The sequence below is a fragment of the Synchiropus splendidus genome, chromosome 8, assembly GCF_027744825.2.
Source record: "Synchiropus splendidus isolate RoL2022-P1 chromosome 8, RoL_Sspl_1.0, whole genome shotgun sequence".
NCBI lineage: Eukaryota > Metazoa > Chordata > Actinopteri > Syngnathiformes > Callionymidae > Synchiropus > Synchiropus splendidus.
Genome location: NC_071341.1, coordinates 11295096 through 11320883, shown reverse-complemented (window position 1 = coordinate 11320883; position 25788 = coordinate 11295096). Strand labels below are relative to the sequence as shown.

General features: G+C 41.5%; 1 protein-coding gene across 8 annotated transcripts in view; it reads left to right on the top strand.

Annotated features, from left to right (window-relative positions):
• Window positions 1-5930: 5930 nt before the first annotated feature.
• Window positions 5931-25788, top strand: part of LOC128763394 (cytoplasmic dynein 2 heavy chain 1) — an 83084-nt gene continuing 63226 nt past the window's right edge. For 6 of the 8 annotated variants that reach the window (XR_008415647.1, XR_008415646.1, XM_053872156.1 and 3 more), the window contains exons 1-56: window positions 5931-6030; window positions 6322-6511; window positions 6694-6867; window positions 7062-7200; window positions 7330-7448; window positions 7521-7665; window positions 7887-8032; window positions 8112-8198; window positions 8265-8399; window positions 8535-8648; window positions 8729-8840; window positions 9087-9211; window positions 9279-9454; window positions 9977-10172; window positions 10274-10369; window positions 10437-10598; window positions 10678-10776; window positions 11306-11445; window positions 11518-11746; window positions 11882-12009; window positions 12401-12516; window positions 12668-12795; window positions 12910-13059; window positions 13153-13358; window positions 13448-13603; window positions 13686-13800; window positions 13998-14168; window positions 14364-14522; window positions 15172-15240; window positions 15342-15496; window positions 15592-15724; window positions 15787-15904; window positions 15989-16101; window positions 16181-16294; window positions 16395-16542; window positions 17203-17408; window positions 17561-17743; window positions 17975-18157; window positions 18279-18502; window positions 18656-18771; window positions 19243-19442; window positions 19507-19638; window positions 20692-20824; window positions 20927-21134; window positions 21210-21339; window positions 21425-21580; window positions 21688-21947; window positions 22273-22519; window positions 22607-22758; window positions 22876-23020; window positions 23271-23373; window positions 23902-24066; window positions 24216-24340; window positions 24706-24954; window positions 25150-25258; window positions 25371-25484. Coding sequence is in view for 6 of the 8 variants with exons in the window: in XM_053872156.1 (XP_053728131.1) it covers window positions 6329-6511; window positions 6694-6867; window positions 7062-7200; window positions 7330-7448; window positions 7521-7665; window positions 7887-8032; window positions 8112-8198; window positions 8265-8399; window positions 8535-8648; window positions 8729-8840; window positions 9087-9211; window positions 9279-9454; window positions 9977-10172; window positions 10274-10369; window positions 10437-10598; window positions 10678-10776; window positions 11306-11445; window positions 11518-11746; window positions 11882-12009; window positions 12401-12516; window positions 12668-12795; window positions 12910-13059; window positions 13153-13358; window positions 13448-13603; window positions 13686-13800; window positions 13998-14168; window positions 14364-14522; window positions 15172-15240; window positions 15342-15496; window positions 15592-15724; window positions 15787-15904; window positions 15989-16101; window positions 16181-16294; window positions 16395-16542; window positions 17203-17408; window positions 17561-17743; window positions 17975-18157; window positions 18279-18502; window positions 18656-18771; window positions 19243-19442; window positions 19507-19638; window positions 20692-20824; window positions 20927-21134; window positions 21210-21339; window positions 21425-21580; window positions 21688-21947; window positions 22273-22519; window positions 22607-22758; window positions 22876-23020; window positions 23271-23373; window positions 23902-24066; window positions 24216-24340; window positions 24706-24954; window positions 25150-25258; window positions 25371-25484 (8296 nt within the window). In the remaining 2 variants the exon portion in view is untranslated. The other 2 variants (XM_053872154.1, XM_053872152.1) reach the window with 2 other exon arrangements.

Sequence of the window (25788 nt, the reverse complement as noted above, 5' to 3'; positions counted from 1 at the left end):
AGCTCTGACAGTGATCAGTGCTGCAATACCTTAATAATGGATTGATGGCGCCCCAGGGAGTTCAACCAAATATGGCCCTTGTGAAAGCTGGGAACAAAGTTACTTTTCCGTCAGCTCTCAGGTCCAACACAAGCACCATGTTTGGGTGAAATCATGTGCACGTTGACCCTCAGGTTAAAAAAAAAGAAAATTCTACAGTATGTATGTAGTTTCATTCCACATTACACTCTACTTACACTGATAAGATTACAAGAAAAGAGAAGGCCAACTCAATCAATAATAATTTTGTTTATCCACTTCCCTCCCGTAAACTATGAAGAGTATGTTCATGTTTATAATAATGCCTGGGTGCTTTAGATTCTTTTTTTCTCCATATATTTTTCCAACAACAGTAGACATGTTTGTTTGTAAGTTGTGAATCGATAAAAGCCCTTCTTTATTTATAAGACCTGCACATCTACACTGTTCTATCTACACATCTCATGCCACTGGATCCTTCCTTGGTACAACACACACCCATATCTAAAAAGAATATAAAAGATAAGATATAGATAATTTAAGATATAAAAGATATAAGATATGCAACATTTTGAATTTTCGTTTCGAAGCTGTTTAATTCTCCCCTTTATTTTCTGATTTTTACTACTTCATTTACACCATTGCTATATATTTACAATGAATATGCTTTATTGTATCATATATATTTTGTTATTAATCGTTTTTTACTTTTACCTATTGTTTATGAAAAAGCTTTTCACATGTTCTTTTATTAATGAAATAAACAATGTTCTTTTTGTTTTATTAAATTAATAATTAATAGACAGGTGATGTTTATTGAAATCAAATATTCTGTACTGTGATCTATATTTTGCATGTAATGGATAAAGTGACAGCTTAAGTATTTGTGTCTGCATTTAATAGTTAGCTCTCCACCTTTGCTGTACCGTGACTTTAAATCTGCCTCCAGATCGGCATCGTAGGAAAATATCCTTTAAATCCCTGCATTAAATTTCTATTTGCTTTTCGCTCACGCCAAAACGTCATAGGTGTATTTATCGCATATCATTGGAAATAAATCTAAGGATGAACAAAGGGTGTATGTTCAAGTCAGGTCAACACTCGACTGCCTCTGAAACTACCATAACACACCGACACACACACAGAATTGCACCAAAGCAGGGGCTCAAACATGTTAGTGTAGTCATGCAAACAGACTGGTGCACTACAAACAGGCGCAGATCTCCTGTCAGTGTAAAGCCAACACTGACTCTCTCCGTCTGACACACACACACACACACACGCTCACGATCCTATCCTCCCGTGTCTATTTCTGAGGCGACGAGAAAATGATCAAGGCAATGCGCCCAGACTGCAGGAATGACCTTCCAACTGTCTCAGGTGTCTCTTATGACACACAAGGAAACACATGCGGCTGACTATCTTCACTCACATAAACAATCTTCACCATTGCACCTATGAGAAATAATACTCCGATATTTCTTTGACTTAAGTGAGTCTTTTTTTAACTGCAGGCTATCACGTGCACGCTCACATGCACACCCTTCTGTACAGTTTGTCCCTCCTCAAATCTCTCAGCACGTCTGTGGTACTGAGATAAAATTAAGTGGAGTAACCTACGGGTGTCACATAACTTGCATGTTCACCATTTTCCTTTCCTGACAGACAAAAACAATAACACTACCACATCCTCTGTCAGTTAACACAGAACGCCAGGATGCGTACATTTATCAGTCTTTCATATCCAGGAAATGAACCTGAACACTTTCTTTTTTTCCATAAATATCTAATGCGCTCTACAGAGGGGATAAAAGGACATTGACATTTTTGAATTTGATTTACTGTATACTATTTACTGTTATTATTTACCTAGCTACCTGGGTTATTTTTACATCCAAGATGTCTTCTACTATACAAGGAGAGCATGAAATAAAACATTGCGTGTGTATCAAATATCATTAGCTATTATGACTCACAGTCTTCCACATCGCGGATTACTAATTCAGGTCTTTGATGTTCAGCCTTCGGAGAAATATGATGCTGCCAGCACTCGGTAGCCAACTCGGCATCTCACTCACCGATCGCTTGTATCGGCTTCTCCCGTGGGCTTTCCTCTCCCATTCTTCCACTCGGAGAGATGACACATGAGTATTTCACTGCGCTTTAACCTGCGATTGAGCAACCGCAGGGTACTGTATGGATGTGTTTGTGTCAAAGGTGTGTGTCTCCGTGCAAGTAAAGGTCATGTCTTAAGCACTTCTATAAATATTCATCGGGGATGTGATGCTCAGATTTCGCTCAACTTCACAAACAGAGATGGATGACAGGGATATTTCTCATACGAGCCTGTGTATTTCATTGACAATAATAGGACAGGGGATTCATACGTTGCAGTGCATTATGGGACTTAAGATTGGTTGGAGCGCTTGCTTTGCTAGCTGCTAATGGCTAATAAAAGACGTCATGAATTTATGTCGCAATATAAATGATTATATGGCGGGCCTCAAGCTGCCACCTCATCTTCTCCTCAACATGACTTTTAACGGCATGGAAGACGGACCCTTGACACATTGTCACTTTTGCAGTGCCCTAATTGTGGTTCCTCACCCTAGTTGTCCCGTGGCTTCAGTTCAGTTCAGTTCAGTCATTTGTTTCTGTCTCTCATTCTCTTGGTTTGCCGGATCGTATCTCGAACTGGTCGTGCCTGTGTATTTGTGTGTGTGTGTGCTGGTGTGTGTGTGTGTGTGTGTGTGTGTGTGCATGCAAGTTCTTGTATTGCTATACTTGTGGAAACGCACCTCTTTGTGGGGACTTGTTACTGTTTGGGGCAACCTTTTTTCTATTTATGGGGACCCTTTGCTGGTCCCTGCAAGTTTATGCCTGAATGTTAGGACTAAAATTCAAAATAACTAGGTCATTATAATTTAATTTAAGTTAGGTTTAGGTCCTGTTTGAAGTTAGCCGTTTGTTTTGGATGGTTAGCTTAGGTGTGGCCTACGATTACATTGTTGTATATGTGGTAGGCTCTCTATTTCTGTGTGTAACACTTACTCATGTTCGGGGTTCAGGGTCAACATTCCAAATGAGGTCATTATATTTGGACTATTTTTAAACAGAGACAATACATATAAAATAATGATGATGCTGTTTATTATTATTATTATTATTATTATTATTATTATTATTAAAGGTGTACATAACCTTATCCAAACTATTCACCCCACACCTCTGTCTAAGCCTCTAGGGTCACAGGTTTGGAAGCACAGATGTGATAAATGCTTCCAGGTCAGCTCCTCGGTCTCTCTGGGTCGGGGGAGGTTTTTTTCTGCAGCGACAGCAACAACACGATCACTCAGTGGAAGCACCTCTGCCGGGCCCTCTGACCTGTTTCTGCTCCATCAACTTCAGCACAGTATCTCTTAACTCATCGTACTCATGCAATAATGAGCTGAGAGATGAACATCTGTGTAAACAAGAAGATCGCTCAGGTTTTCCTGTATAGTGTGCAACATGTGGAGCTCAGAACAACTGAATGACAGAGACATTAACCTGACATGTGGAAGCAGCGCGAGATCCACTGGCGGTCGAAGGCAGTGAGTTGAAGAAACCAAGACATTACAGTGAAAAAGCTATCAGGATTTTTTTTAGGACAGGTGACCTGATCCGCATCCCAATGTTCCAGAAACATACTTTCTTATTGTGCTCATGAAAACTTAGACAATGATTTATGGCGGGACACAACCCAACTCTACACAGGGAACCGCAGTGAACAAATTTGACTTGCCTCTGAGAGCAGGAACATGCTATCTTAGTGCATCCTGCAACATTTATCAATGACGTCCCTAAAATAGATGGCCCTTCTAGAGTTATTTGAATTCTATTAAGGAGCTTTAAATTCCTATTGATCACTCTGGACTTTCCTATTTGTCTCACTGTGCATGTTCGGCTGAGTTGAACCTGGTTTACTGCCTTACACTACACACGCGCTGCATTATACACATGGTAAATAAACCAGCCAGAACATCCAAAGATCCTTGAATTTGTGAAATAATTCCAACAATCTCACCCGTTATATAAGGCAGGGTTCTTCAAACTTTGGTACCAGACACATTAAATATGGCCTTGAGCGCCCCCCACTAATGCTTTGTTATAACGCTAACAACCCAATCCTCCTCACGCTGATGAGATCCCCTCTCCTGCCGTGAATCAATGCCTTGTGCTCCGGCTCACGACACTAAAACTAATCTAGTTGACTTTCATAACTAGTGTAATCTGATTATCAATCCCCTCTTATGGACGCCACATGGAACAGTGTGGCAGAGGTCACACCCGCTCTTTGAGAAATGTCTCAGCTGGAGACCTCAAACGCCGGTGCCACCGCATGGTCCACTTTTAATGAGGAAATATATAAGGATTTGCTAGTTTGCAAGAAGGCAGTCATGTGCTGCTGTTGTTTCAATGGAGAAAAATGGACAGCAACAACTATCGATTGTGTTTTCAACCATTATCTGAGCGGGGAAAACTGTTTATTTCATTCTGAGCGGAGAAAACAGTTTATTTCGTTCTGTTCTTTCAATAGCATTTTCTGAAAAAGAGGTCCAAACTTATAAAGTAGCTTCAGTAGCCATAGTTAAATTCCAGATTCACTAAGGGAGGCCATGATGTTACGCCTAGTCCATAGTAAGGGTGCAGGTTCCCTATAGTTCTGAAAAGAACGGGACCAGCTGTCGACCTTGACTGTCACCATAACCAACTCGACCGGTTCCTTTTTTTTTCCTTGCACTGAGACAGTGCATGGTGCGAGCAATAAAAAGGCGGGTCACTCTGTATTTTCTGCAGAAACTTCATCTTTAAGGTGCGTTGTTTTTAGTCAACATAAAGAATGTTTGGATTGGAACCAACCTGTTGTTTTTATGAAGAAAATCCAGCTGGTTTGTTTGGGTTACATAGCGGAGGAATGAAGGGAGGCATGAGGGGGATGATGACAGGGGAAATGGGATATGTGTGAGCCTGGTGCTGCTCCGGTGAGGGAAGAGAAAACATGGCGTAAGAGCATCCACTATGTTTGGAAGGGAGGATGTGTTGGCAATGGAGCTGGAAGAGAAAGGTGTCAGGGGACAGACCACTGAAGTGTGAAGGAGCCAAAGGAAAGCGCTGGACAAAAGATTGAAGCGAACTGAAGGGTAGAAAATAGAGATTTAAGTGAAAGGAGGTGATCAAGGTAAATAAAAACAGAAAGAGCCGGGGAGCTCAGGGTTACATTCCAGAAGCTTAACCGGCGTGATGAAGCTTGGCAGTTCAACATAAACACCGGTCAAAGAGGTGGTCTGTCATAGTGACTTGAAAAACAAAACGTTTCAAAAGCAGCTATTTGAGTCTTTAGAAGAGAGAACTACCTTGCACGTGTCACTGTTTGGTTTTCCACACAGAAACGGTTTTGTTCCTTCTGTCATTTGCGATTCATCTATCATTTCAAAAGGTCACTATTGCTGTTTAAATTACACAAAATAATGAGCGATCACAATATTTGACGAGTCAAAACTGCAGTCATCTCTCTCAATACATTTGCGACATCTAGTGGCTCATAAAGGTAGTACAGCTCACAACATTTTCGGCTCATAAGTCCCGAATTCGAATGTTAGCCTACTAGTTTACTCCACAGTAAATGATCTCGATTGCCAGTTCGTTTGTGCGCTTAAAATGTTCTCAGGATCGACTTTATCAATTGATGAAAAACAAAATGTATTCATGTTTTTAATGGAGGTACCATATATCTTTAACGCCTGTTAGAATGCATCAAAACAGCACAATTACCGTCAGAAATATGATGTTTATTCTGAGCACCAATGGAAATTTTGCGTACGCATTTACGTAAAACTCCATTTCCGGATAGCGGTACGCACTTGTTACCTAGTAACCACGCAGGCATAATCTCAGCAGACGGCAACAGATGCTATGCTAACGCGTTGCGTGGATTAAGGCACCTCAAGTAGCAAAAGAGTGGACACTACGGTAGGAAAAATGAAACGAGACAATCCATACTCACCCTGTGTTTCTATCGAGGCACTAAATTAGGCCACTGAGGCCATGAAATAATGTGCCTGTCGCTGAACTAGCCTGTTGTCGTTAGCATCGCAGGGCTATGAAGCGGTTTTGCTGCATCTTCGTTCGCTCGGAGTCGACCGTGTAGCAAGTAGCCAAGAAAACAGTTCATAACAAATAGGAGAAGTACATTTATCCTGCACGACTCCCTAAATGCAAGTGTGTTCCAAATAAGTTGTTGGTTGTTATTATTGCTTTTAGCCAAACCATGCGACGTGGCTCGGATGACGCTCGCAAGAAGTTTGTCTTGACGACGACTGGAAACTTTTATGGACAAGAACCTTCATCCTCACTTTACGACAGCTCCGAACTCAATAACTTCTTGGATGATGGCAACGAATTTGTCTTGTCCATCTGCAGACATGGCAATGGCCTCCAACTGTCAAATAAGGTAACAGAAATATGATATTCACAATGTTCGACGCGTCTAAATGAGAAACAATGTGGGTCCATTTATTATGCATTTGAAGTTAATTTCAAAGTGATAAAGTCATTAGATTTGTAGCATGTTCCTTCTTAATTCGAGATTTAGAAGCTACATAACAGAATGTTTTGTGTTCTCTTGTTTGCCAGATTGAAGCTGTGGCAGAAAGTAGTGAGAAGGTTTTGGTGTTCTTCAAATTGTATCCCACGGAAATCACAGAAGAGAACCTTCATCAGAGCCTGCTTGTGTCTTCAATGCTAAAGTCTCCCATTAACACGCTGTACCAGGCTGTCAAACAAGTCTTCGCACCTGTGTTGCTCAAGGTCGTGCATCTGAATTCCTTTGGCGCTTGTATTTTGAAATGTGTGTATAGTCTAAAAGCAGTATGAGTTAGTTTGGCTTACAGTTATCCTAAAAATGTTATCCAAAAAATATGTTTTATTTAGAGCAACACCAGTTTTTGAAACATACTTATACTTTTTTAAAAACTACATATGTTTATTTGTTTAATGTTTAGGATGAACACTGGAGTTCAGCGTTGGACCCGAAGTTAGCAGGTCTGCTCACTGAATTGGAGATGGGCCTTGGCACTGTTGTCCGCCAGTGTGGGACGCAAACTGTCACAAAGAAGAGCCAGTCAGAGGAGGATATACTTGGTATGTGCATATATTTTGTGGTTCATGCCGTCGGCCCAGAAATTACGTTCATTTTGTGGGTACTTTTGTTTGGATTGGTTGCATCTTTTCAACCAATCTAATCATGATTTACCTTTTTCATTGATGCAGGAATTCTGATGCCTGGTGATGAGTTTCAGTACTGGGCAGAAATCTCTCAGTCTGCAGCAAAATCAAATCTCCGGGAAAGAGCTGCACATTTTGTTGAACTATTTAAACCCATTCAAAAGGTAATAATTTCTTTTTGAACAATTTGTGCATTAGTTTTTCACTCCATCTGCCGGTTTGCTGGTTTCTTGTAGGAATATTGTGGTCTGGAAGGACTGTCAATGTCTGATGTTGTGGATCTAGTGGAACAGAGCCGAGAGGTGCTGGATGATGTTTGGCGCCAAACTGACTACGATTCATACCCACAAATACGAATGGTCAGACTCATGGATATTATTGGTGAGTTACCTCCAGGGCAGAACCCTTTTGTAGCAATTTTTTATGAGCATACATGCACAACTGGAGTGTCTCTTTAAAATAAACTGTCCTTTCTCCCCCCAAAAAATAATTCTCTCTTTTATTTTGAGTTACAATTTTGAATAAGTTTGTGATGAGCAATATGAGGTTGTTGAGACTGTGATTTTGCAACCTTAATTATTTGTCTTATTTTGGCTACCTAGGTGGTGCCCTGGGACGATATGTGCAAAAAAAACTAAGCGATGTGAAACTCTTCGAGGGGCCATTTATGTCTGTGAGGGAGAGCCTGAAAAGGGGTTTCGCTATTTGTGAGCAGTGGGCTGTGAATTGTGAACACCTGACCGGACAGGTATGGGTAGCATAAAATGATAAAACTTAACATTGACTTTGTCAGATCCTTGCACTCACTTCACACCGTTTGATGAAAGGTTTGGAAGAGATATGCCCCCCATCCTTGGGAAGGTGCCAAGCACTGCCCACCAACTCTTCATTGCCTGACAAAAAGATTAGATGAGGTAAGTTCACATCATATTTGGCCTTTTTCACTGTGTTGATGAAAGTGTCTTGCTTATGTCCTTTAGGTAATGACCTTGCGAATGTTTCATGAGAAACTTTTGTGTATGTTACCTGGAGGAAAGGATCAAGCTTTGTCGTCTGAGCGCGTCTTTGAGCCTTTTACTGGCCTAAACCCTCTGCACTATAACCCTTACACAGAGGTAGGTGACGCTGACGTACGAGTGTGAGTGCAATGATGAACATCGTCAGATATTGTCAAGCTATTCAAGCAAGAAAAGCACATCTCTTTCATTATCATCACCCCAGGATGGAATTGATTCTGTTCTCTTTTGCAGCCTCTTTGGAGAGCTGCTGTGGCTCAATTTGAACGAATTATGGCTCCATCAGAGCAGGAGGTTGCTGGCAAGCTGAAGACTTATATTGCTGACGTGCAGGACAATCCACAGCAGGTGGGCACATAAAACACAGAGGATTCACCTTGGAGGGTAAATTGCTTGGTAAGTCTTTTCCGTCTCAACCTCTTCTCCAGCTGTTACAGGTTTTCCAAAAACATAAAGAGCTGATCAGGCGACCAATCATTAGCAAGGAACTCCTGTCAGAAAGAGAGATACTCCTGGCTAGACTGTTGGACTACAATAAAGGTAATATGTTCCACTTGTATTGCTCTAAACGGTGACTTTGCTGGCCTTAGATCTAACCAGTGATGTTTTGTCTTTGTGATAAATCACACCACATTAAAATAAAACAAGAAATGTACTTACTAGACTACACTTACAAGACTATTCGAGACTAAACTATTATTATACTATACCTTAGCTAGATGCTACAAAAATCCAACAGTATTAGTAGCCTAGTAGTAATGAGCATCTTACGTTTTTCCTTCATAGAACTGAAGACTGACTTTGAGAGTCGATGCCACGGAACACCGGGGGACAAGCTGGGACCCCTCATTGGCAGAAACCTGACTGAAGTTATCAATAAAATAGTCTGGGTCCGACAACTTATCCACAAGGTTGATCACTGGCTGTTCCCCTTTCCTGTTTGAGTGGATGTTAATAATTTATTTTCCTCGGTTTCAGGTGGAGGATTGTGTCCGCATGGCTGAAGCTTTACTGTCAGACTTATCTGGGTTTAAAGGATGTCTACGTTTCTGCGACGAGTTGTTGGAGGCTCTGCGAGCATATGAGCAGGAGCAGTTTGAGGATTGGTCCAGAGATGTGCTTTCCAGTCTGGCAAGTCCAAAGTCTGGGATAAGGTCAATCACATGCACACTGTACACTGTGGAAACTATTTTTGGTTCTGTACCATGTTATTTCCTGATACTTGCCACCTAAGTCAGTCAATATCAATATCTTGATATCTGTTAAATGCTCAGAAAATGAATTAGAACTTTTTAGTTTCTGTCCCTGCGGTCAGTGTGGGCTTCTTAAACAGTATTCCTATGAATGTTTCATGAACATCAGGAAGCTGTATTTTGCCTGTAGGCGGGCGTGTCTAAATAAACCCATATTTCCCCCTTAATAGTAGCGGTTGAGACCTCCCAGAGTCCCCCTTCATCATCATCATTTCAGCACCTCCTAGCTGCGGCTGCCTGATCTCGCTATGTCTCACTGATCAGCCAGGTGGTGCTAGTTTTGCCATGCTGGCAGTTCCGACCTTCCATAATTTTTACACGTTTATTGTACTGTATTTATTGTTCATTATCTCCTGCACTGACCTTGATAATTAAATTTTGTATTGCAGCTTAAATTTAAAGCTTTTGTTTTGGTGTGTTCAGCCTCCAGGCCAGTAACCGTGTCATGGAACTGGATCATGTGGATGGCACTCTGAAGATCCAGTACTCAGACCGACTGGTCAGTCTTCTCAGGGAGGTCCGGCAGCTTTCAGCTTTGGGTTTTGTCATTCCTGCCAAGATTCAACAAGCTGCAAGTACAGCGGACAAATTCTACAGACAGGCCATTGTGCTTAAACAGGTACGACATCCAAGTAAACGCAGATGTGTGCTCATTGAAAAGCTCCTGTTATTACCTTTTATTTCTGAATGAGTTAACATGTTGGTGTCTATGTGAAATAGGTGGCTCATTTCTACAATACAATAGACCAGCAGATGATTCCCTCTCAAAGACCAATGATGCTTGGTCTTGCTCTGGCCTTCGAACAGGTCATCAAAGTGAGTAGTGCTTTCCCACTGTGCATTGCGTACATGTTTGTGATTCAACTATTTATGTGTATGTCAGAATCCACGCTCGCAGTCAAAGGAAACAAGTGGTAAACTGCAGATAACCTGGGACAACCCTAAAGAGTTGGAGCTTTACATCTCCAAACTGCAGTCTGCTGCTGAGAAACTTTCCTCTGAGAATAGAAGGCTACGGAAATGGCACACTGACTTCATCGACAAGGTTGTAGCCTTTACATTGTATATACGTCATTGACGCAACTATGCACGCAAGATTCTTCATACAAGTATTTGTGTATCAGGTCGTGACATTGATGAACGTCAATTTGCTAAGACATCAACAGCGATGGAAGGATGGTCTTCAAGATCTTCGAACTGGTATTGCCACTTTGGAGGCGCAGGTAAAATACGGTGGTCACCTAAGGGGGGGAACTTATTGCAACAAGACTTGATTTGTGGAACTGAAAAGCTGCTTTAATGCCACCAGTGTTCCTGAAACTAAATTGCCTACAGACCTCATCAGGCTTAAAAGCTTTGCAATAATGAAGGGATTTCTCTATTGGCTATTGATAACTGACTAAACAACTGCCAGCAAGCCAATGGCTATTCATCTCAGTAAAAATGTGCACAAAATGTTTTTGTGATATTGACTAACCCTTCTAGGCAAAATGAAAGAGAACCACTTTGCCTGATAATGTCTTCAACAGGACTGTGTAAAAATAAAAGTAAAAGTATTTATTAAATTGAGGGTTGGACATGCTGCCAGCAGTTACAAAACATTTGGGATTTTTCATTAAGAATATGGCTGTCAAGTGCGTTCAGGACCAAAGGTGATATTGAGAGATTAGAGAGATGGTGTCTTAAGTCTCATGCATCATAGGGGTTGAACGAAAGGAATCCATGTCATTTACACAGTATGAATGTCTCCAGGGTTTCAGGTCAGATGACATGCGAGCTTGGCGTCAGCATTGGAACCATCAGCTATACAAGGCTCTTGAGCACCAGTACCAGGCTGGTCTGGAGGCTTTGAACAAAAACCTGCCAGAAATCCACATTGATCTTGTTTTTAAGTATGTACATTTTGAAATGTTTTTCACTGTGTGCGCTTCGCATCGTCATGTTCTTTCTTTCCTCTGATCAAGGCAGGGCAGGTTGCAGTTCCGACCTCCATTTGAGGAGGTGCGTGCACGCTATTACAGAGAGATGAAAAGGTTCATTGCAATACCAAACCAGTTTAAAGGTGTCAGCGCCCAGGGGGAGGAGCTTATCTTCAGCACCATGATCGACAGGAACGCCTCTGGATTTCTTACTATCTTCACTAAAGCAGAGGAGCTCTTCACGCGCCTGCAGGTCATACAGGACAGGTTCAAGGTAAATGATGAGAATGGGTTTAATTCACTGAGGAATTTGTATGTCCGTCTTTAACTTATTGTTTTTATATTATTGTATTCGATTGTATCGTCACCAATGCATGCATTGCCTTTGTCTTGCCTGTGTTTGTTGTAGGAATGGGTGGTGCTGGGTCAGGTGGATTTGGATCTGCTGGTGGAAAAACATCTCAACTCGGTGCAGGACTGGGAAAGAAACTTCAAGGCCTTGAAAGCTAGAGGAAAAGAATCAGAGCGTTTACCCAGGTACATTTGTGAACGCTGCCTTTGTCGGTTGTATCGCCAATGGAATGGATCTGTATGTCAGCCAAATAGTTTTGCTTGGTTTCTACTGTGTTGCGTGAGCTCTCTCACTGACCTCTTTTTAATGTCATAGTTAATAATGTCGGTGATGTTTCAAATGCTTTACATTATGTTTTAATTATGTAGCTATGGCAAATGTAGTAATAAAAAAAGTAACAATAATAGTGGGTGATGTTCCATTAACGGCTATAGTGACACAAAATAACAATACAAAACGTCATAGCTATCTTATTAAGTAAACATGCACCATCTAATCTCATATTTTCAAGTCAGTTGTTGGCTTAATTAATACAAGCATCTCTGAATTTCAAATCTTCCCGTCTGCTTTTGCTAGTGAAGAAAAAGTGGACTGTATTACAGTCAACTGTGAACCCGTGAAAGCTGCCATCGACGACCTTATCCAGAAGCTGTTTGACATGCTGCTGTCGTCCCTCAGAAAGTCGATTCAAGGTGGGATGTGGGGTTTTCAGTAAATGTATAATAAACAGCAACTTTGCCATAACTCGATTTTTTTTTTAACCACGATTTTCTTTAAACATTCAATCTTGTTTACTTGCTTTTTTATCACTGGTCAAAAAACATGCCCTTTTTTCCTTCTCAGGCCACACACAAGCAATAGAAAGTTTTGTATCTGAGTCAATGGAAGCCTTGTCGGTTAGACCAGAGAGCATGGATGAGATCAGTGCAGCAGGAGGGAAATACAAGCAGATATTAAACCACAAACCTGAGGTAACACAAACTCAGCATGTCTTTGTTCAACCCAAGGCCCTTGGTATTGGTCTGTTTGGGCTTCAAATGTTAAAAGCCATTCAAATGTTCCATAACAAAACTGTTTGTGCAAAGATTCTGTCACAGTTCTTATGTGCTGAGGAAAAGAACCGCTTGTTGCGAGCGGTGTCTGGCACTGGCGTGGACTCATTTTCATCTCTGAAGGCCAAATGGGACAAACTGGAGCTTGTGATGGAAAGCCACCAGCTTATGATAAAAGACCAGGTGACAAGTTAATGGTTTCTCTTCATACTGGCTGATTCCTACATATGCTAGCACCATCTTAATAAATGATCTTCTTGTTATCGCCTGCCACAGATGGAGGTGATGCGCAGTAACACTGCAGGCCGCATCGATGCTTACAGATCAGATTTAGAGCGCTTTAAAGCCAGATGGGACCAGTTAAAGCCCAAAGATGACACACTTGAGAGCGGGGATCATGCTTCTCTGCTCGCCTGCCTTCAGACAATAAGAGACAAGCAGCAAGAATTTCAGGAGCTTGAGCTGGTCCGCACTAAATTACTGTGGGTATTCTTTTTCTTTAATGACTTAACTTTTTACAAAATATAAAAAAAAAAAATGTTTAAAAAAAAGTTTAACATTCGCCTTCTAGTGAGGACTGTGCCTTCTTCGACCTGGAGGTCTCAGAGTTTCCTTCAGCTCAAGAGGTCAAAATGGATATGGAGGAATGCAGTGAAATGTGGGGTCTATATGAGGAGTGGCATCTTGGCTTTGCAGAGAAGGCTCAGGAGGATTGGATCACATTCAGGTAGTTTTTTTTATCTTTTATGACGCATCATAACATTTTTTTTCATTTGTCTACGTTGTTCCTTACATTCTCATTTTTATAGGAGCAAGACGTATTTGTTCGAGGAATTTTTGTTCACATGGCAGGACAGACTCAGGAAGGTCGAAAAACCGACTGTGATGTCTGTTAAACTTCAAGGGGAAGTGGATAAATACAAGGTGATCATTTTATCACTGAGCTTGTCTTCCTCCTTCCTAACATTATGTAGTCAATGTAGTCTGCAAATTTTCTTCTTAGCTTGTAATACCAATCCTAATGTTTCATTGGCTCCAGGCTTTCTCTCCTATGCAGCTGTTCACTGAAACACTGATACAATCTTCAAGGCGAAACATGAACATCTCCTTCCATATTTCAGAACATGGTCCCAGTGCTGAAGTATGTGCGTGGTGAACACCTGTCCCAGGACCACTGGCTCGACATGTTCCGACTGCTGGGTCTGCCAAGAGGGACAACTTTGGAAAAGCTTGTCTTTCATGACATTCTTAGTGTTGCAAACACCATCATAGAGAAAGCGGTGGAGCTTAAGGTTTGTCCTTCCTTTTCTGTGACAGCAGCAATGCAGTAGTTGATCATCATGTATGCATTGAGTATTTTAGAACACTAGATGGCAGGAAAAACTTAATCAATTGTAGAGGAACGCTGTGTTTTGCGCTTGTGCTTTGTTGACATGTATTGTTAAGGTATGTTAAAATAGAAAACAATTGTGTGTTTATCTCTGCAGGATCTAAATAGCCGTGCTCAGGCAGAGGTGACAATCAGGGAGTCACTTCGAGAGTTGGATTTATGGGGAGCCGCAGCTACATTCAACCTTACTGAGTACACTGACAACAGCGGCAGAGCCCTCTTCCTCATTAAGGACTGGAAGGACATTGTTAACCAGGTATATGTCAAGCTGACCTTGACATTAATGGACCGCTCTGCATTTATCGTATAATGTTTTGTATATTTCAAACCCAAAGGAAGAAGAGGTTTTCCCTGTAATTCAATTAATCGTACTTCATTTGACATTTTATCAAGCAATTCAAGCGATTACTTTGGATCACATTTTGGGCCGTCCATTTTTGTTTTCAAAGAGGGCCAGATTTGATGAAGTCTGAGGTCAAGTTAAAAGTTCACCGTCATATAATTATGAATATCGAGGGATGGGAAATTATTATGCAACATGATAAGGACGTACCCTCTCTCCTGCAATGCAATTGGCAATAAAAAGTACTAACAGTAGCACAAATTCAGCTTGCTTTTCTTGCTCTACATACCTTTACATAATGATGATGTGTATTTGTGTACTGTATATAAGTTAAATATTTAAGTGTCAAATAATGTGAAAGCCATTTCCCTGCAGCCTCTCCATACTTTGTGAATGATTCAAGGCAGACATATTAAAGTAATTGGGTTCCTGTGACTGCCTTGATAGAAGACTCTGATAAAAAATAACTTTCTAAAGGAAAATGGAATATCTTCTAGCGCTGTTAAATCTCTAGGATTAGCAAATATTGCGAGTTGGCTTCATCATCACTCTGTTCATCCAGGTGGGAGATAACCGGTGTCTGCTGCAGTCTCTGAAAGACTCTCCCTACTTCCGAAACTTCCAGGACAAGGTCAGCTCAATGATAGCGATTAGCAATATTTAAAGAGCAATTATTTTCGAGAGCTTGTAGGGTAAATATGTAAAGATTAGTTCATCAAGTTTTTTTCACAGGTTAGCTTATGGGAAGTCCGTCTCTCTGACCTGGATGAATACCTGCAAAGTCTGAATGCAATACAGAGGAGATGGGTCTATTTGGAGCCTATTTTTGGACGTGGGGCTTTACCTCGGGAAGAAGCGCGATTCAAACGCGTGGATGAAGACTTCAGGTATGGTTTGTGTCTAGGGAATTGACCGTGCAAGTCGCTGCACTGGTGTTACAGAGCGCATTGGTTCCACATTACTCTCTTTATGTGTGCAACAGGTCAATAATGTCGGACATTCAGAGGGACAACAGAGTCATTTCTCTGACATCTCGGGCTGGAATCAGAAACTCTCTTGTCACCATACTGGATCAGCTACAGCGCTGTCAAAAGTCACTCAATGAATTCTTGGAGGTACTCTTGTGTAGAACTACCACAAGCAGCGACCTTTAATTTAACATGTTTACATTTTTCAGGAGAAACGTTCTGCTTTTCCAAGGTTCTACTTTATTGGTGACGATGACCTTTTAGAAATTTTGGGACAGGCCACTAACCCTACTGTCATACAATCCCATTTGAAAAAGCTTTTTGCTGGTTAGTCAATATTTGATGTGATTCGAAAATACATTTTGAAATTCTTTGAGTAACCATTATCTTATATATGTCTTATATTCACAGGAATCCACAGTGTTGTGTTTGATGATGAGTGCCAGCATATTGTTGCCATGCGATCCTTAGAGGGTGAAGTGGTTCCTCTCCAGAACTTGGTTCGCATTTCTACCCTTGTGGAGGTACAGCTTCCCTTTCTCATTCTGGTCCTAATCAGCCTGCATTGTTTGAGGTTTTGATCTTTGGATTCTTGTTGTGAAGGGCTGGTTAAGTGAGCTGTCCGTGGAAATGAAGGCTACACTGAAGCAGCTGTTGTATGATTGTGTGATGGCTGGAAAAAAGGGTGGAGTAGACCCTTCATCTTACCCCTCACAGGTACAGAGAAGTTCTGTTTCTGTTGATCTCCTCTTGAATTGACGTGGCATAAAATGTTCTAAAGCATTTATATGAAGATAAAAATGTGCAACTATGTTAGATTTTGTGCCTTGCTGAGCAAATCCAGTTCACTGAAGATGTGGAAAAAGCTTTACGGCAGCAGAATCTACAGCAGCTGGAAGTGGAGCTGAAGGCCAAACTGGAACATTACACGACAGTCGACACCAGCTCTAATGAGCAAACTAAAGGTAGTATTGCATAGATATGCGTTAGGTTGCATGCTCATCTTCAATGGTAGTTCCTTAATCCGTAAAAGTTAGTAGTCCTGAACTGCATGCAATGCTGTAATGATACTGCTCGGCACCTTGCATAGTATTATAATATATAGTAACAATTGGAAATTGGAATTGGAAATGACCATTTCTGGGTGGAAATGAAGACAGTTTCATCAGGTTGCATTATTTTTTGCACAGACTTTAAATGAACATTCAAGCTGTGGGCTGTATTTTATCTTGGATGCATATTCTTCTCGCCAGATAACAATCCTGTTTCCTGACATTTATGCTTTGTCACATTGTTTCTAGCATTTTGAATTATTGACCTTTAATAGAATTACATGTCCTTCAGGCCAATTTCATACGAGAGAGCACTGAAGTGACAAGCTTTGTGTCTTCAGGAATTCTTTCTTAACCCAATAAAGTGAAAGAAAAATGCAATTTGTATTTCATAATTCAACTGCACACCATGTCAGCTCATTGATAGTTATGCCCACATAACAGTTATTGTAATGCTGCCATACTTAAATTGATCGTGTGAGCTTGTGACAATTGGTATCAGAAATAAATGATCACGTGATATTTGGCTTATACTCAGGGCCTCATTGTTCTTTTTCTCACACTGTCGTCCAGAATCAGGGATCCTACAGCTAAAACTGAAAGCTTTGATCCTGGATATAATCCACAATATCAGTGTGGTGAAGCAGTTGATCCAGACAGGAGCTGCCGGTCCTGATGCCTGGTTCTGGAAGAAGCAGCTTCGCTTTTACTTGGCAGATGACAAATGCTGCTACATCCACATGGTTGATGCCCGTTTTAACTACACGTATGAATATCAGGTAGGAAGAAGCAGGGTTTAAAAATATGATTTTTGTTTAGACTTTTTTTGACATTATCAATGTTTGTATTCCAAATGTGGCCTGGCAGTATAAAGAGAATCACCTCTTTTTAGAAGTTCCAGTAGTCACAATTTTTCTGTTTTTTCTCACAGGGAAATGCTGCTAAACTGGTGCACACCCCATTAACTGATAAATGCTACCTCACTTTGACCCAAGCCATGAAGATGGGTCTTGGGGGTAACCCCTACGGACCGGCTGGAACAGGAAAAACTGAGTCTGTCAAAGCCTTGGGGGTTCTTTTTGGTCGACAAGTGTTGGTGTTTAACTGTGATGAGGTGAGTGGTTTTACTGAACAAGACACTGATACATTAATGAAATATTGTGGCTAGATTTTAGTCAAAGTATGTGATTGTTTTGTCATTAAAAAAGTATCCTTTCTGTCAGACTTCATGTCATCTGTTTGTAAATTGATCTTCAATAATTTTGAAAATCAATTTTCTGTTACTCCGTAAAAATTGACAGCCAAATCTCTCTTTTAAGACTTTTGTTTTATGTCTCTTTTCCAGGGTATTGATGTGAAGTCAATGGGGCGGATCTTCGTGGGCCTGGTGAAGTGCGGGGCTTGGGGCTGTTTCGACGAATTCAACCGCTTGGAGGAGGCGGTTCTGTCTGCAGTTTCCATGCAGATTCAAGCAATTCAAGACTCTCTGAAGCATCACAAGAACTCTTGCGAACTGCTCGGCAAGCAGGTGAACACACAAACAAATGTAGACAACTCTATTTTGTAACAAATAATGCTCATCAATATTAAATACTTAACTTACGTACTTAAATATTCGGGCTCCAAGACTTTTATTTTCTTCTTGCTAGGTGGAATTGGACCCTAATTCCGGTGTTTTCATCACGATGAACCCTGCTGGAAAAGGCTATGGGGGCAGACAAAAGCTTCCGGACAACTTGAAGCAACTCTTCAGGCCTGTGGCCATGACTAGACCAGACAATGAGCTTATTGCTGAAGTCATCCTTTACTCAGAGGGTTTTAAAAATGGGGAAGTGCTGGGTCGAAAACTTGTTGCTATCTTTAACTTGGCAAGGTAAAGTCTTCTTTACTTATGAATTTCAGATTAAAGTTCATTGTTAAATTTCTTGTACGATGTTTTGATGCAAATGTGATGCCCTCAAGCCAAAAGCCATTCTCACCTGCCATGTCTGTCTGTTTAAAACCTTTCCCTACCTTCTCTGCGCAGAGAGCTTTTGACTCCCCAACAGCATTATGACTGGGGTCTGCGGGCTTTGAAAACTGTGCTCAAGGCTTGTGGCAGTCTCCTACAGCAGCAGAGAAAAATGCGAAACAAGGAGAAATGTAGGAGCCTCTGGCTATTTTTCTATTTCATGGTTTCATAGCTTTTTTGTATTTCTTTTATTTGCCGCTTTCCCACTGTGACGACAGGAGGAATGCACTACCTTGGGACATGACTTTGACCTACTTCAGTCTTATAAAGATACTTAAAATACACCCTTAGATTATTTAAAAATACGTATATATAGAGTATTGCCTCCTTCACATTGTAAAGTATTCATTTTGATGCTTTATGACTGTATTTAAGTGCCACACAAATCTTAATCTTAAGTGTCTTTTTCCTTGATGTTATTGTGGCTGCCAGTTGCATAAACAGAGATTCTCGCAATGTGAAAGGTTTTAACAATTCATTTCTTCTAAGAAAGAAGTGTTGGTGTGACAGCGAATGTGTGTATTCTATGACATCACATTATTCATATGTGTTTAGGGGGACCATGACTTGAAATTGCAATCTGTGTTTTTCCGATTTTGCAGTCCAAGAGAGCAGTCTGGTGGTGCAGGCCCTACGTCTAAACACTATGTCCAAGCTGACATTTGCTGATAGCTCACGCTTTGATGCCCTGCTCAAAGACGTCTTCTCAGGAGTAAACTTCACTGATGTGGAGGATCGCACTCTCATGCATGCGTTGGAACAAGTCTATAAGGAAGGACAGCTTGAGCTCATACCCACGCAGGTATGTGGGCACACGTCTTTGACCTTGAGGCGCAATGTTAAAGTGTATTATTTTCTGACTGTAGCTGAAAAAGGCCCTGGAGCTGAATGAGCAGCTGAGACAGCGTATGGGTGTAGTGATTGTTGGGCCCAGTGGATCTGGGAAGTCTACTCTTTGGAGGATGCTGAGGGCAGCTCTTAACAAGACTGGAAAGATGGTGAGTGATCTTGGTAGTTTGTGTTGCAGGGTAATTCATAAGTAGGGGGTGGTGTCATTTTTGATCTTCACCTTCAATGTTGTTGCCCTAAGAATCTCAGCTCATGGGTGAAGATGTGTTTTGTTCTTACTCAAACCCATAGCAATGGAATTAGAAGTTAAAACAAAGGCGTGGATTCAAGTGGCTGAAATTGATTTCCTGACATGGTAGGGGATCCTTACCGGGGAAGGGGCTGAGTGGAGCTGCCATTTCACCTCACAGTAAGGCGTGAGATCAATTTCTGCAGGAACAATATCTTGTCAAGCCTGCATACCGTGTCCCTCTGCCACCTGCTCCTCTCCCCTGCATGCACACTATTTATTAGTTCAATTAGACAATCACATAAAACTGTCACTTCCCGGCCTCAGGGTGCTGCGTTGTTACTCCAAAACCGTTTTCAGAACTTTTTCTGGGAGCTATTCAAGCAAGTCAAATTATCAAGTTCTGCATGGACACCAGGGAGGTCTAGATGTGTTAGAGAACCCCCCGGAGCTGCGCCTCTAGATTCAGCTTCAGATTTTGACTGATGATTTTTTTTGTTTTTATTTGGTAGCAATTCTGAAATTTCTGCTGTATGCTTACATGCAATAGTGATAAGTGTGTTCAAGTAAGATCATGTGTCTCTTGTTAGTAATGGCCCAGAAGTGTTGCTCTCCGCTTAAAAATAATGTGAGGTTTCATTGAAATGGCTTACCAAATCTGAATTTTTTAGAATGCCATCTAGTGAGCTGAAAACAGATGCTGTTTCATGAAGCCTCGTAAGGCCTTCACTATCTCCAACGCGATCGGTGCACGCAGTTGAATCGTGACCACTGGGCAAAATAAGAGCCAGATGGGGAAACGATATGCCATACATTAGCATGAATCAGCTGGTATGACAAGGTCACACACGGTGAAGTCTGCTGTACTGTTTATTAGCAGTCAAACGAATAATGTTATTCATCATTGTTTGCATTATTTTGTGATTTCTGACTTACTAATTCACATTCCAACAACTGTTTGTTTGTTTCCCAGGTGAAGCAGTACACAATGAATCCCAAAGCTATGCCCAGGCAACAGCTCTTGGGACATATAGACATGGACACGAGGGAATGGGCGGATGGTGTTTTAACACACAGTGCAAGGAATGTTGTGAGAGAACCGCAAGGTAAGAAGCTGTGTGCGTTATATATTACTTGCAGTCTTGCGTAGTGAAATTCTTTCCCCTGTATTTTCCCTGCACTTGTTATTAACAATGATTTCTTTGTAGAAGTGAGCTCCTGGATAGTGTGTGATGGAGACATTGATCCTGAGTGGATTGAGAGTCTTAACTCTGTGCTTGATGATAATCGGCTGCTAACAATGCCCAGTGGGGAAAGAATCCAGTTTGGCCCCAATGTCAACTTCCTGTTTGAAACTCATGACCTTAGCTGTGCCTCTCCTGCCACCATATCTCGTATGGGCATGATATTTCTCAGGTCAGTTTGACTCGTTTTTTTCCCATCACTTTTTAAGCTTTGGATTTGTTTTAAACCCTTGTTCGCTGATTCTAGTGATGAAGACATCGACATAGGAGCCCTGGTGAAGTCGTGGTTGGTAACTCAGCCAGAGGAGTGTCGGAGTAATTTAGAAAACTGGTTGGGGGATTATTTTCAAAGATCACTGGATTGGGTATTGAAAAAGGTAGGCGTCAGAGCGTGAACTTTGCTGCATGAAATTATGCTTCATTCATTTACCTCTCTTTTATCTTTTATTTTATTTTCTCCAGAATGATTTTGTGGTGGACACGAGCCTTGTTGGTACCGTGTTCAACGGTCTGTCACATCTTAGTTCTGTAAATGAGAGAGGTCAATTCCTTGTTGGCCTGCTTCGAGGTTTAGGAGGGAATTTAAACCTCAAAACGCGACAGGAGTTTGCCAAGGAGGTATGGACATACATTTGATGACTTTTCGTGACCCAATAACTCTGTGTAATTCTTTTAAAGGGCATGACACTTGTATTCTGGGTTTGTTTGTATGGTTTCTGTTGCAGTTGCTAAGCTGGGCCAGAGAAAGTCCGCCAAACAGCAGGAAGCCATTAGACACTTACTATGCTCAGGACAGTGGGTCGCTGGCAGCTTATGTCTTCCAACGTCCGGATGGCCTCACTCTGGAGCAGCTTTCTCATTCACATTCATTGCCAGTGATTGAGACCACAGACATGCAGAGGGGCCTGCACAGCTTCTCCCCTTGGCTGACCATGCAGCACCGGCAGCCCTTTATGGTGGTTGGCCCAGAGGGCTGCGGGAAGGGGTAATTACGCAAATGCATTCCCATATAAAACGCATACCCAAGTGTGAATTAATTCTCATCATTATCGTAGATTGTTACGAGATTTGCCCCATTTAGCAGATAAATACATATTTCAAACAAGTGAATGTGAATTGATCAGATATAATTATGAAACATTTGTTCTTGTGACTTTTTCTTCCTTACAAAAAGTTCACAAATCAGCTTTATTTCTCGTGATCCTCACATTAATTTTTAGTGCGGATTCCTTGATGAGGTGCTACACAGAACTGCTAATTCTGCAGTATATAAAGTGCTTGTTAAATCATATTTTCTAATCTCTTTACAGCATGCTGCTGCGCTATGCCCTCGCTCAGCTGCGCTCCACTCAAGTGGCTGTGGTTCACTGCAGTGCGCAGACCTCTTCTCGCCATGTTCTTCAGAAGCTTCATCAGACCTGCATGTTGCTCAGCTCAAACACTGGCAGAGTCTTCAGACCCAAAGACTGTGAAAACTTAGTGCTCTATCTAAAGGACATCAACCTGCCCAAACCTGATAAGTGGGGGACAAGCAACCTCACTGCGTTCCTGCAGCAGGTACGGAACTTAAGATTCATAGTGATACCTTGCTTAACTCTATATGTTTACATGGCTTATCAATTTTTAACCTTTTTGTTTTTTTAGGTTTTAACTTATAAAGGCTTCTATGATGAAAATCTAGAATGGGTGAGCCTGGAGAATATTCAGGTGGTGGCCTCCATGTCAACAGGTGGAACTGTCGGGAGCCATGCGCTCACCTCTCGCTTCACGTCCATTGTTCGCATCTGCACCATTGAGTAAGCACCTATCCAATGTGGTACAGCTGCGGTATCATGTACTCATTAGTGAATCAGGTTCCATGTCTTGTGAACCCGTTCTGTTTTCTTCTTTTTTTTTTTTGGCGCCACCTTTAGCTATCCTGACAGGGAACAGCTGCAGACTATCTATTCTGCCTACTTGCAGCCAGTTCTCCAACATAGCTTGGGTAACCAAGCATCCTGGGCCAGCGCAGGGAAAACACACCAGCTGGCTGGCTCTCTGGTGCAGCTTTATGAACAGGTATGGAATTTGGACAAAACAAAGTATGACTTAGCTTTCTGAATTTCTTATGATTACTATAACATCTGAACCCCTGTTCAACCTAACAAAAAAGAAAGGATACAGAAGTTTAGCACACTCATATGTTTTGATCTTGTTGATCGTTTTCGCACATGGCTGTGTGAAATCTGTAGTAAAACTAGTCATTATAGTTTGGTTTCTGCATATTACCTCACCTGCTCTGTCACCTCTCCGTGTCCTATCTCATCAGGTGAAAGCCAAGTTCACAGTTGATGACCACAGCCACTATCTCTTTACACCATGTATCCTCACAGAGTGGGTTGTCAGCCTGCTGCGATATGACCTTACTGCAGGTATTACAGTTGCGCTTCTAATCCTTTTAATGGTAATTAGATTTGTGCTTCATACAAAACTGTGACCCTCAACCAATCGGCTGAACTGCTCTTGTTATTTACAGCAACATTGTGCAGATCTATAGCAAACAATTCAAAACAAACTATACTGAAGGCAATATAATCTGGTTGTTGTGTTCCATAATCTGACAGGTTTAATAGTAACATTTTTAAATGCAGATCTAAGATTTTGTCTTCTGGTGGTTGCCACTGCTTTAAAAACACTTGCCCCTCATTCTGTTCGAACCATGCTCTTATCTTTTCCTTGCTCTGCTCATTCCTTTATCCTTCTTTTCTGCTGCCTCCTGACTATTCTGGTATGTACCTTTTTCTCACTTGTACCTTGATATGCATGTAGACTGTCGGCAAAAGTCAGAAATATAATTTCTTTGTGAATATAATAGAAACCCATTAGGGCAGGAAAAAAAACCCTAATATGTGTCTTTTTTCTCTTTTGCATCGGTTATACGTTTCCTTTTCTCTTTGAAGCGCAATGCAACGTGACAGACAGTGTGTTGGAGGTGGTGGCATATGAAGCAAGGAGGCTCTTCAGAGACAGACTGGTGTCATCCAGAGATCTTCACACATTCGACAACATTCTCTCTTCCATCATTCGAGGGGACTGGGCCTCTGATGCTCTAGACAACATGACTGGTATAATATTTTGACTTCCAAATTCTGTAGGCAAGAAAAATATTTTTTTTGTCATGGCGTCAAAGTAAAAATACTTCCATGTTTTATTTCAAATTTTTATAGAAAGCTTTTAATTCCACCATCTGAAAACACAAATGTACTGTTTGCAGATGGTTTCTACGTGACCTGGGGGGCGTCTGATACCACTGTCATGGCTCCAGGCCAGTCCTTGCCTCCTCATGGCAAACAACTTGGGCGCTTGTCCTCTACAGACCTCAAACATGTCATAGAGAAGGTAGATAGTTGTTTAGGAACTGGTTAATTGTACAATGCTAAATGTGACTCATGAATGGATAGTTAATTCATAGTTTAATAGTGTAACCTTTGCAGTGTTTCTTAGGTTACTTGACCTAAGTTACTTCTTTCATATTTATTGTTCTGGATTTGCACCTTTGTCCTAAGTTGTTCATATAAAAGCGACTGCTATATGACCTGTGATGCATGATAATATAATGGACTGGTGACCTGTCAAGAATGTGTCCCGCCTGTCACAAACAAAAGTTGAAATTGGCTCCAACACTTCGACCCCGGGTCAAGCTGAAGACAATGAGTGAATGACTGTGCATTTATTGTGTGTTTCCATTTCTCCCTGCCCTCCAGGGTGTAGTGCTGTACAGCCGTGATAACAGAGAGTTGGACCTCCTCCTTTTCTGGGAAGTGTGCGACTTTGTGACCAGGATAGACCGTGTCCTGAGCCGACCTGGCGGCTCTTTGCTTCTGGCAGGGCGCAGTGGCGTTGGGCGCCACACAGCCACCTGTCTTGTGTCTCATATGCATGGATACTCGCTCTTCACACCCAAAATCTCCCGTGGTTATTCTCTGAAGCATTTTAGCAATGACCTGAAGACGGTGAGTGCGGGCAGTAATCACAACTTTTTCTCAGAGTGCATATTTTGAAAATTGCCTAGCAATTTCAAGCAATTTTATATACTGAGTTACATGCCACTTACATTTCACTCAGACTGAATAGGCTTTCCCAATGGAGAAAAAAAATGTTAGGGGTAATGTCGGATAAATGTGTGTGCTGTTTTGCTGTTTTTGCAGGTGATGCAGATGACAGGGATTGACGGCCAGCAGGTTGTTTTGCTACTGGAGGACTATCAGTTCATTCACAATGCTTTCTTGGAGATGGTCAACAGTCTGCTGTCATCTGGTGCGTCCTGAATGGGCTCTGACTTTTTTCCCAAAGCAACTTGTTCATTGTCTTAACCCTCAAATGCTCTCTCATTCATTTACATTTTACCATTGTATCCAATTTATTGCAGGTGAAGTACCTGGTCTGTATACACCAGAAGAGTTAGACCCGCTCCTGTCTCCTCTCAAGGATGCTGCCTCACAGGATGGCTTCACTGGACCACTTTACAACTACTTCTCCTACAGTCAGTCCATTCGCTTCTCTTATTATCTGAAGCACTTGTGTATTTCCATTTGAACAATCCCCATACCATCCCCAACATCAACCAAACTGTACTAATGAAGCTTTAGAACTTGCCTTTTGCTACATAACTCTTTGACAAATTTTCTGCTGTTGGTGGACGATTTAGTTTTGTCTGCGGATTTCTGGTTGTGTAAAAAGGTCTCCGTTATGTTGCACTGTCACTATTTTTGAGGCTGCCAACAAGCTTCAGATTAAAATCTATATGAATGTCAAAGCAAATTAACGAAATAGCTGCAAGCACTCTG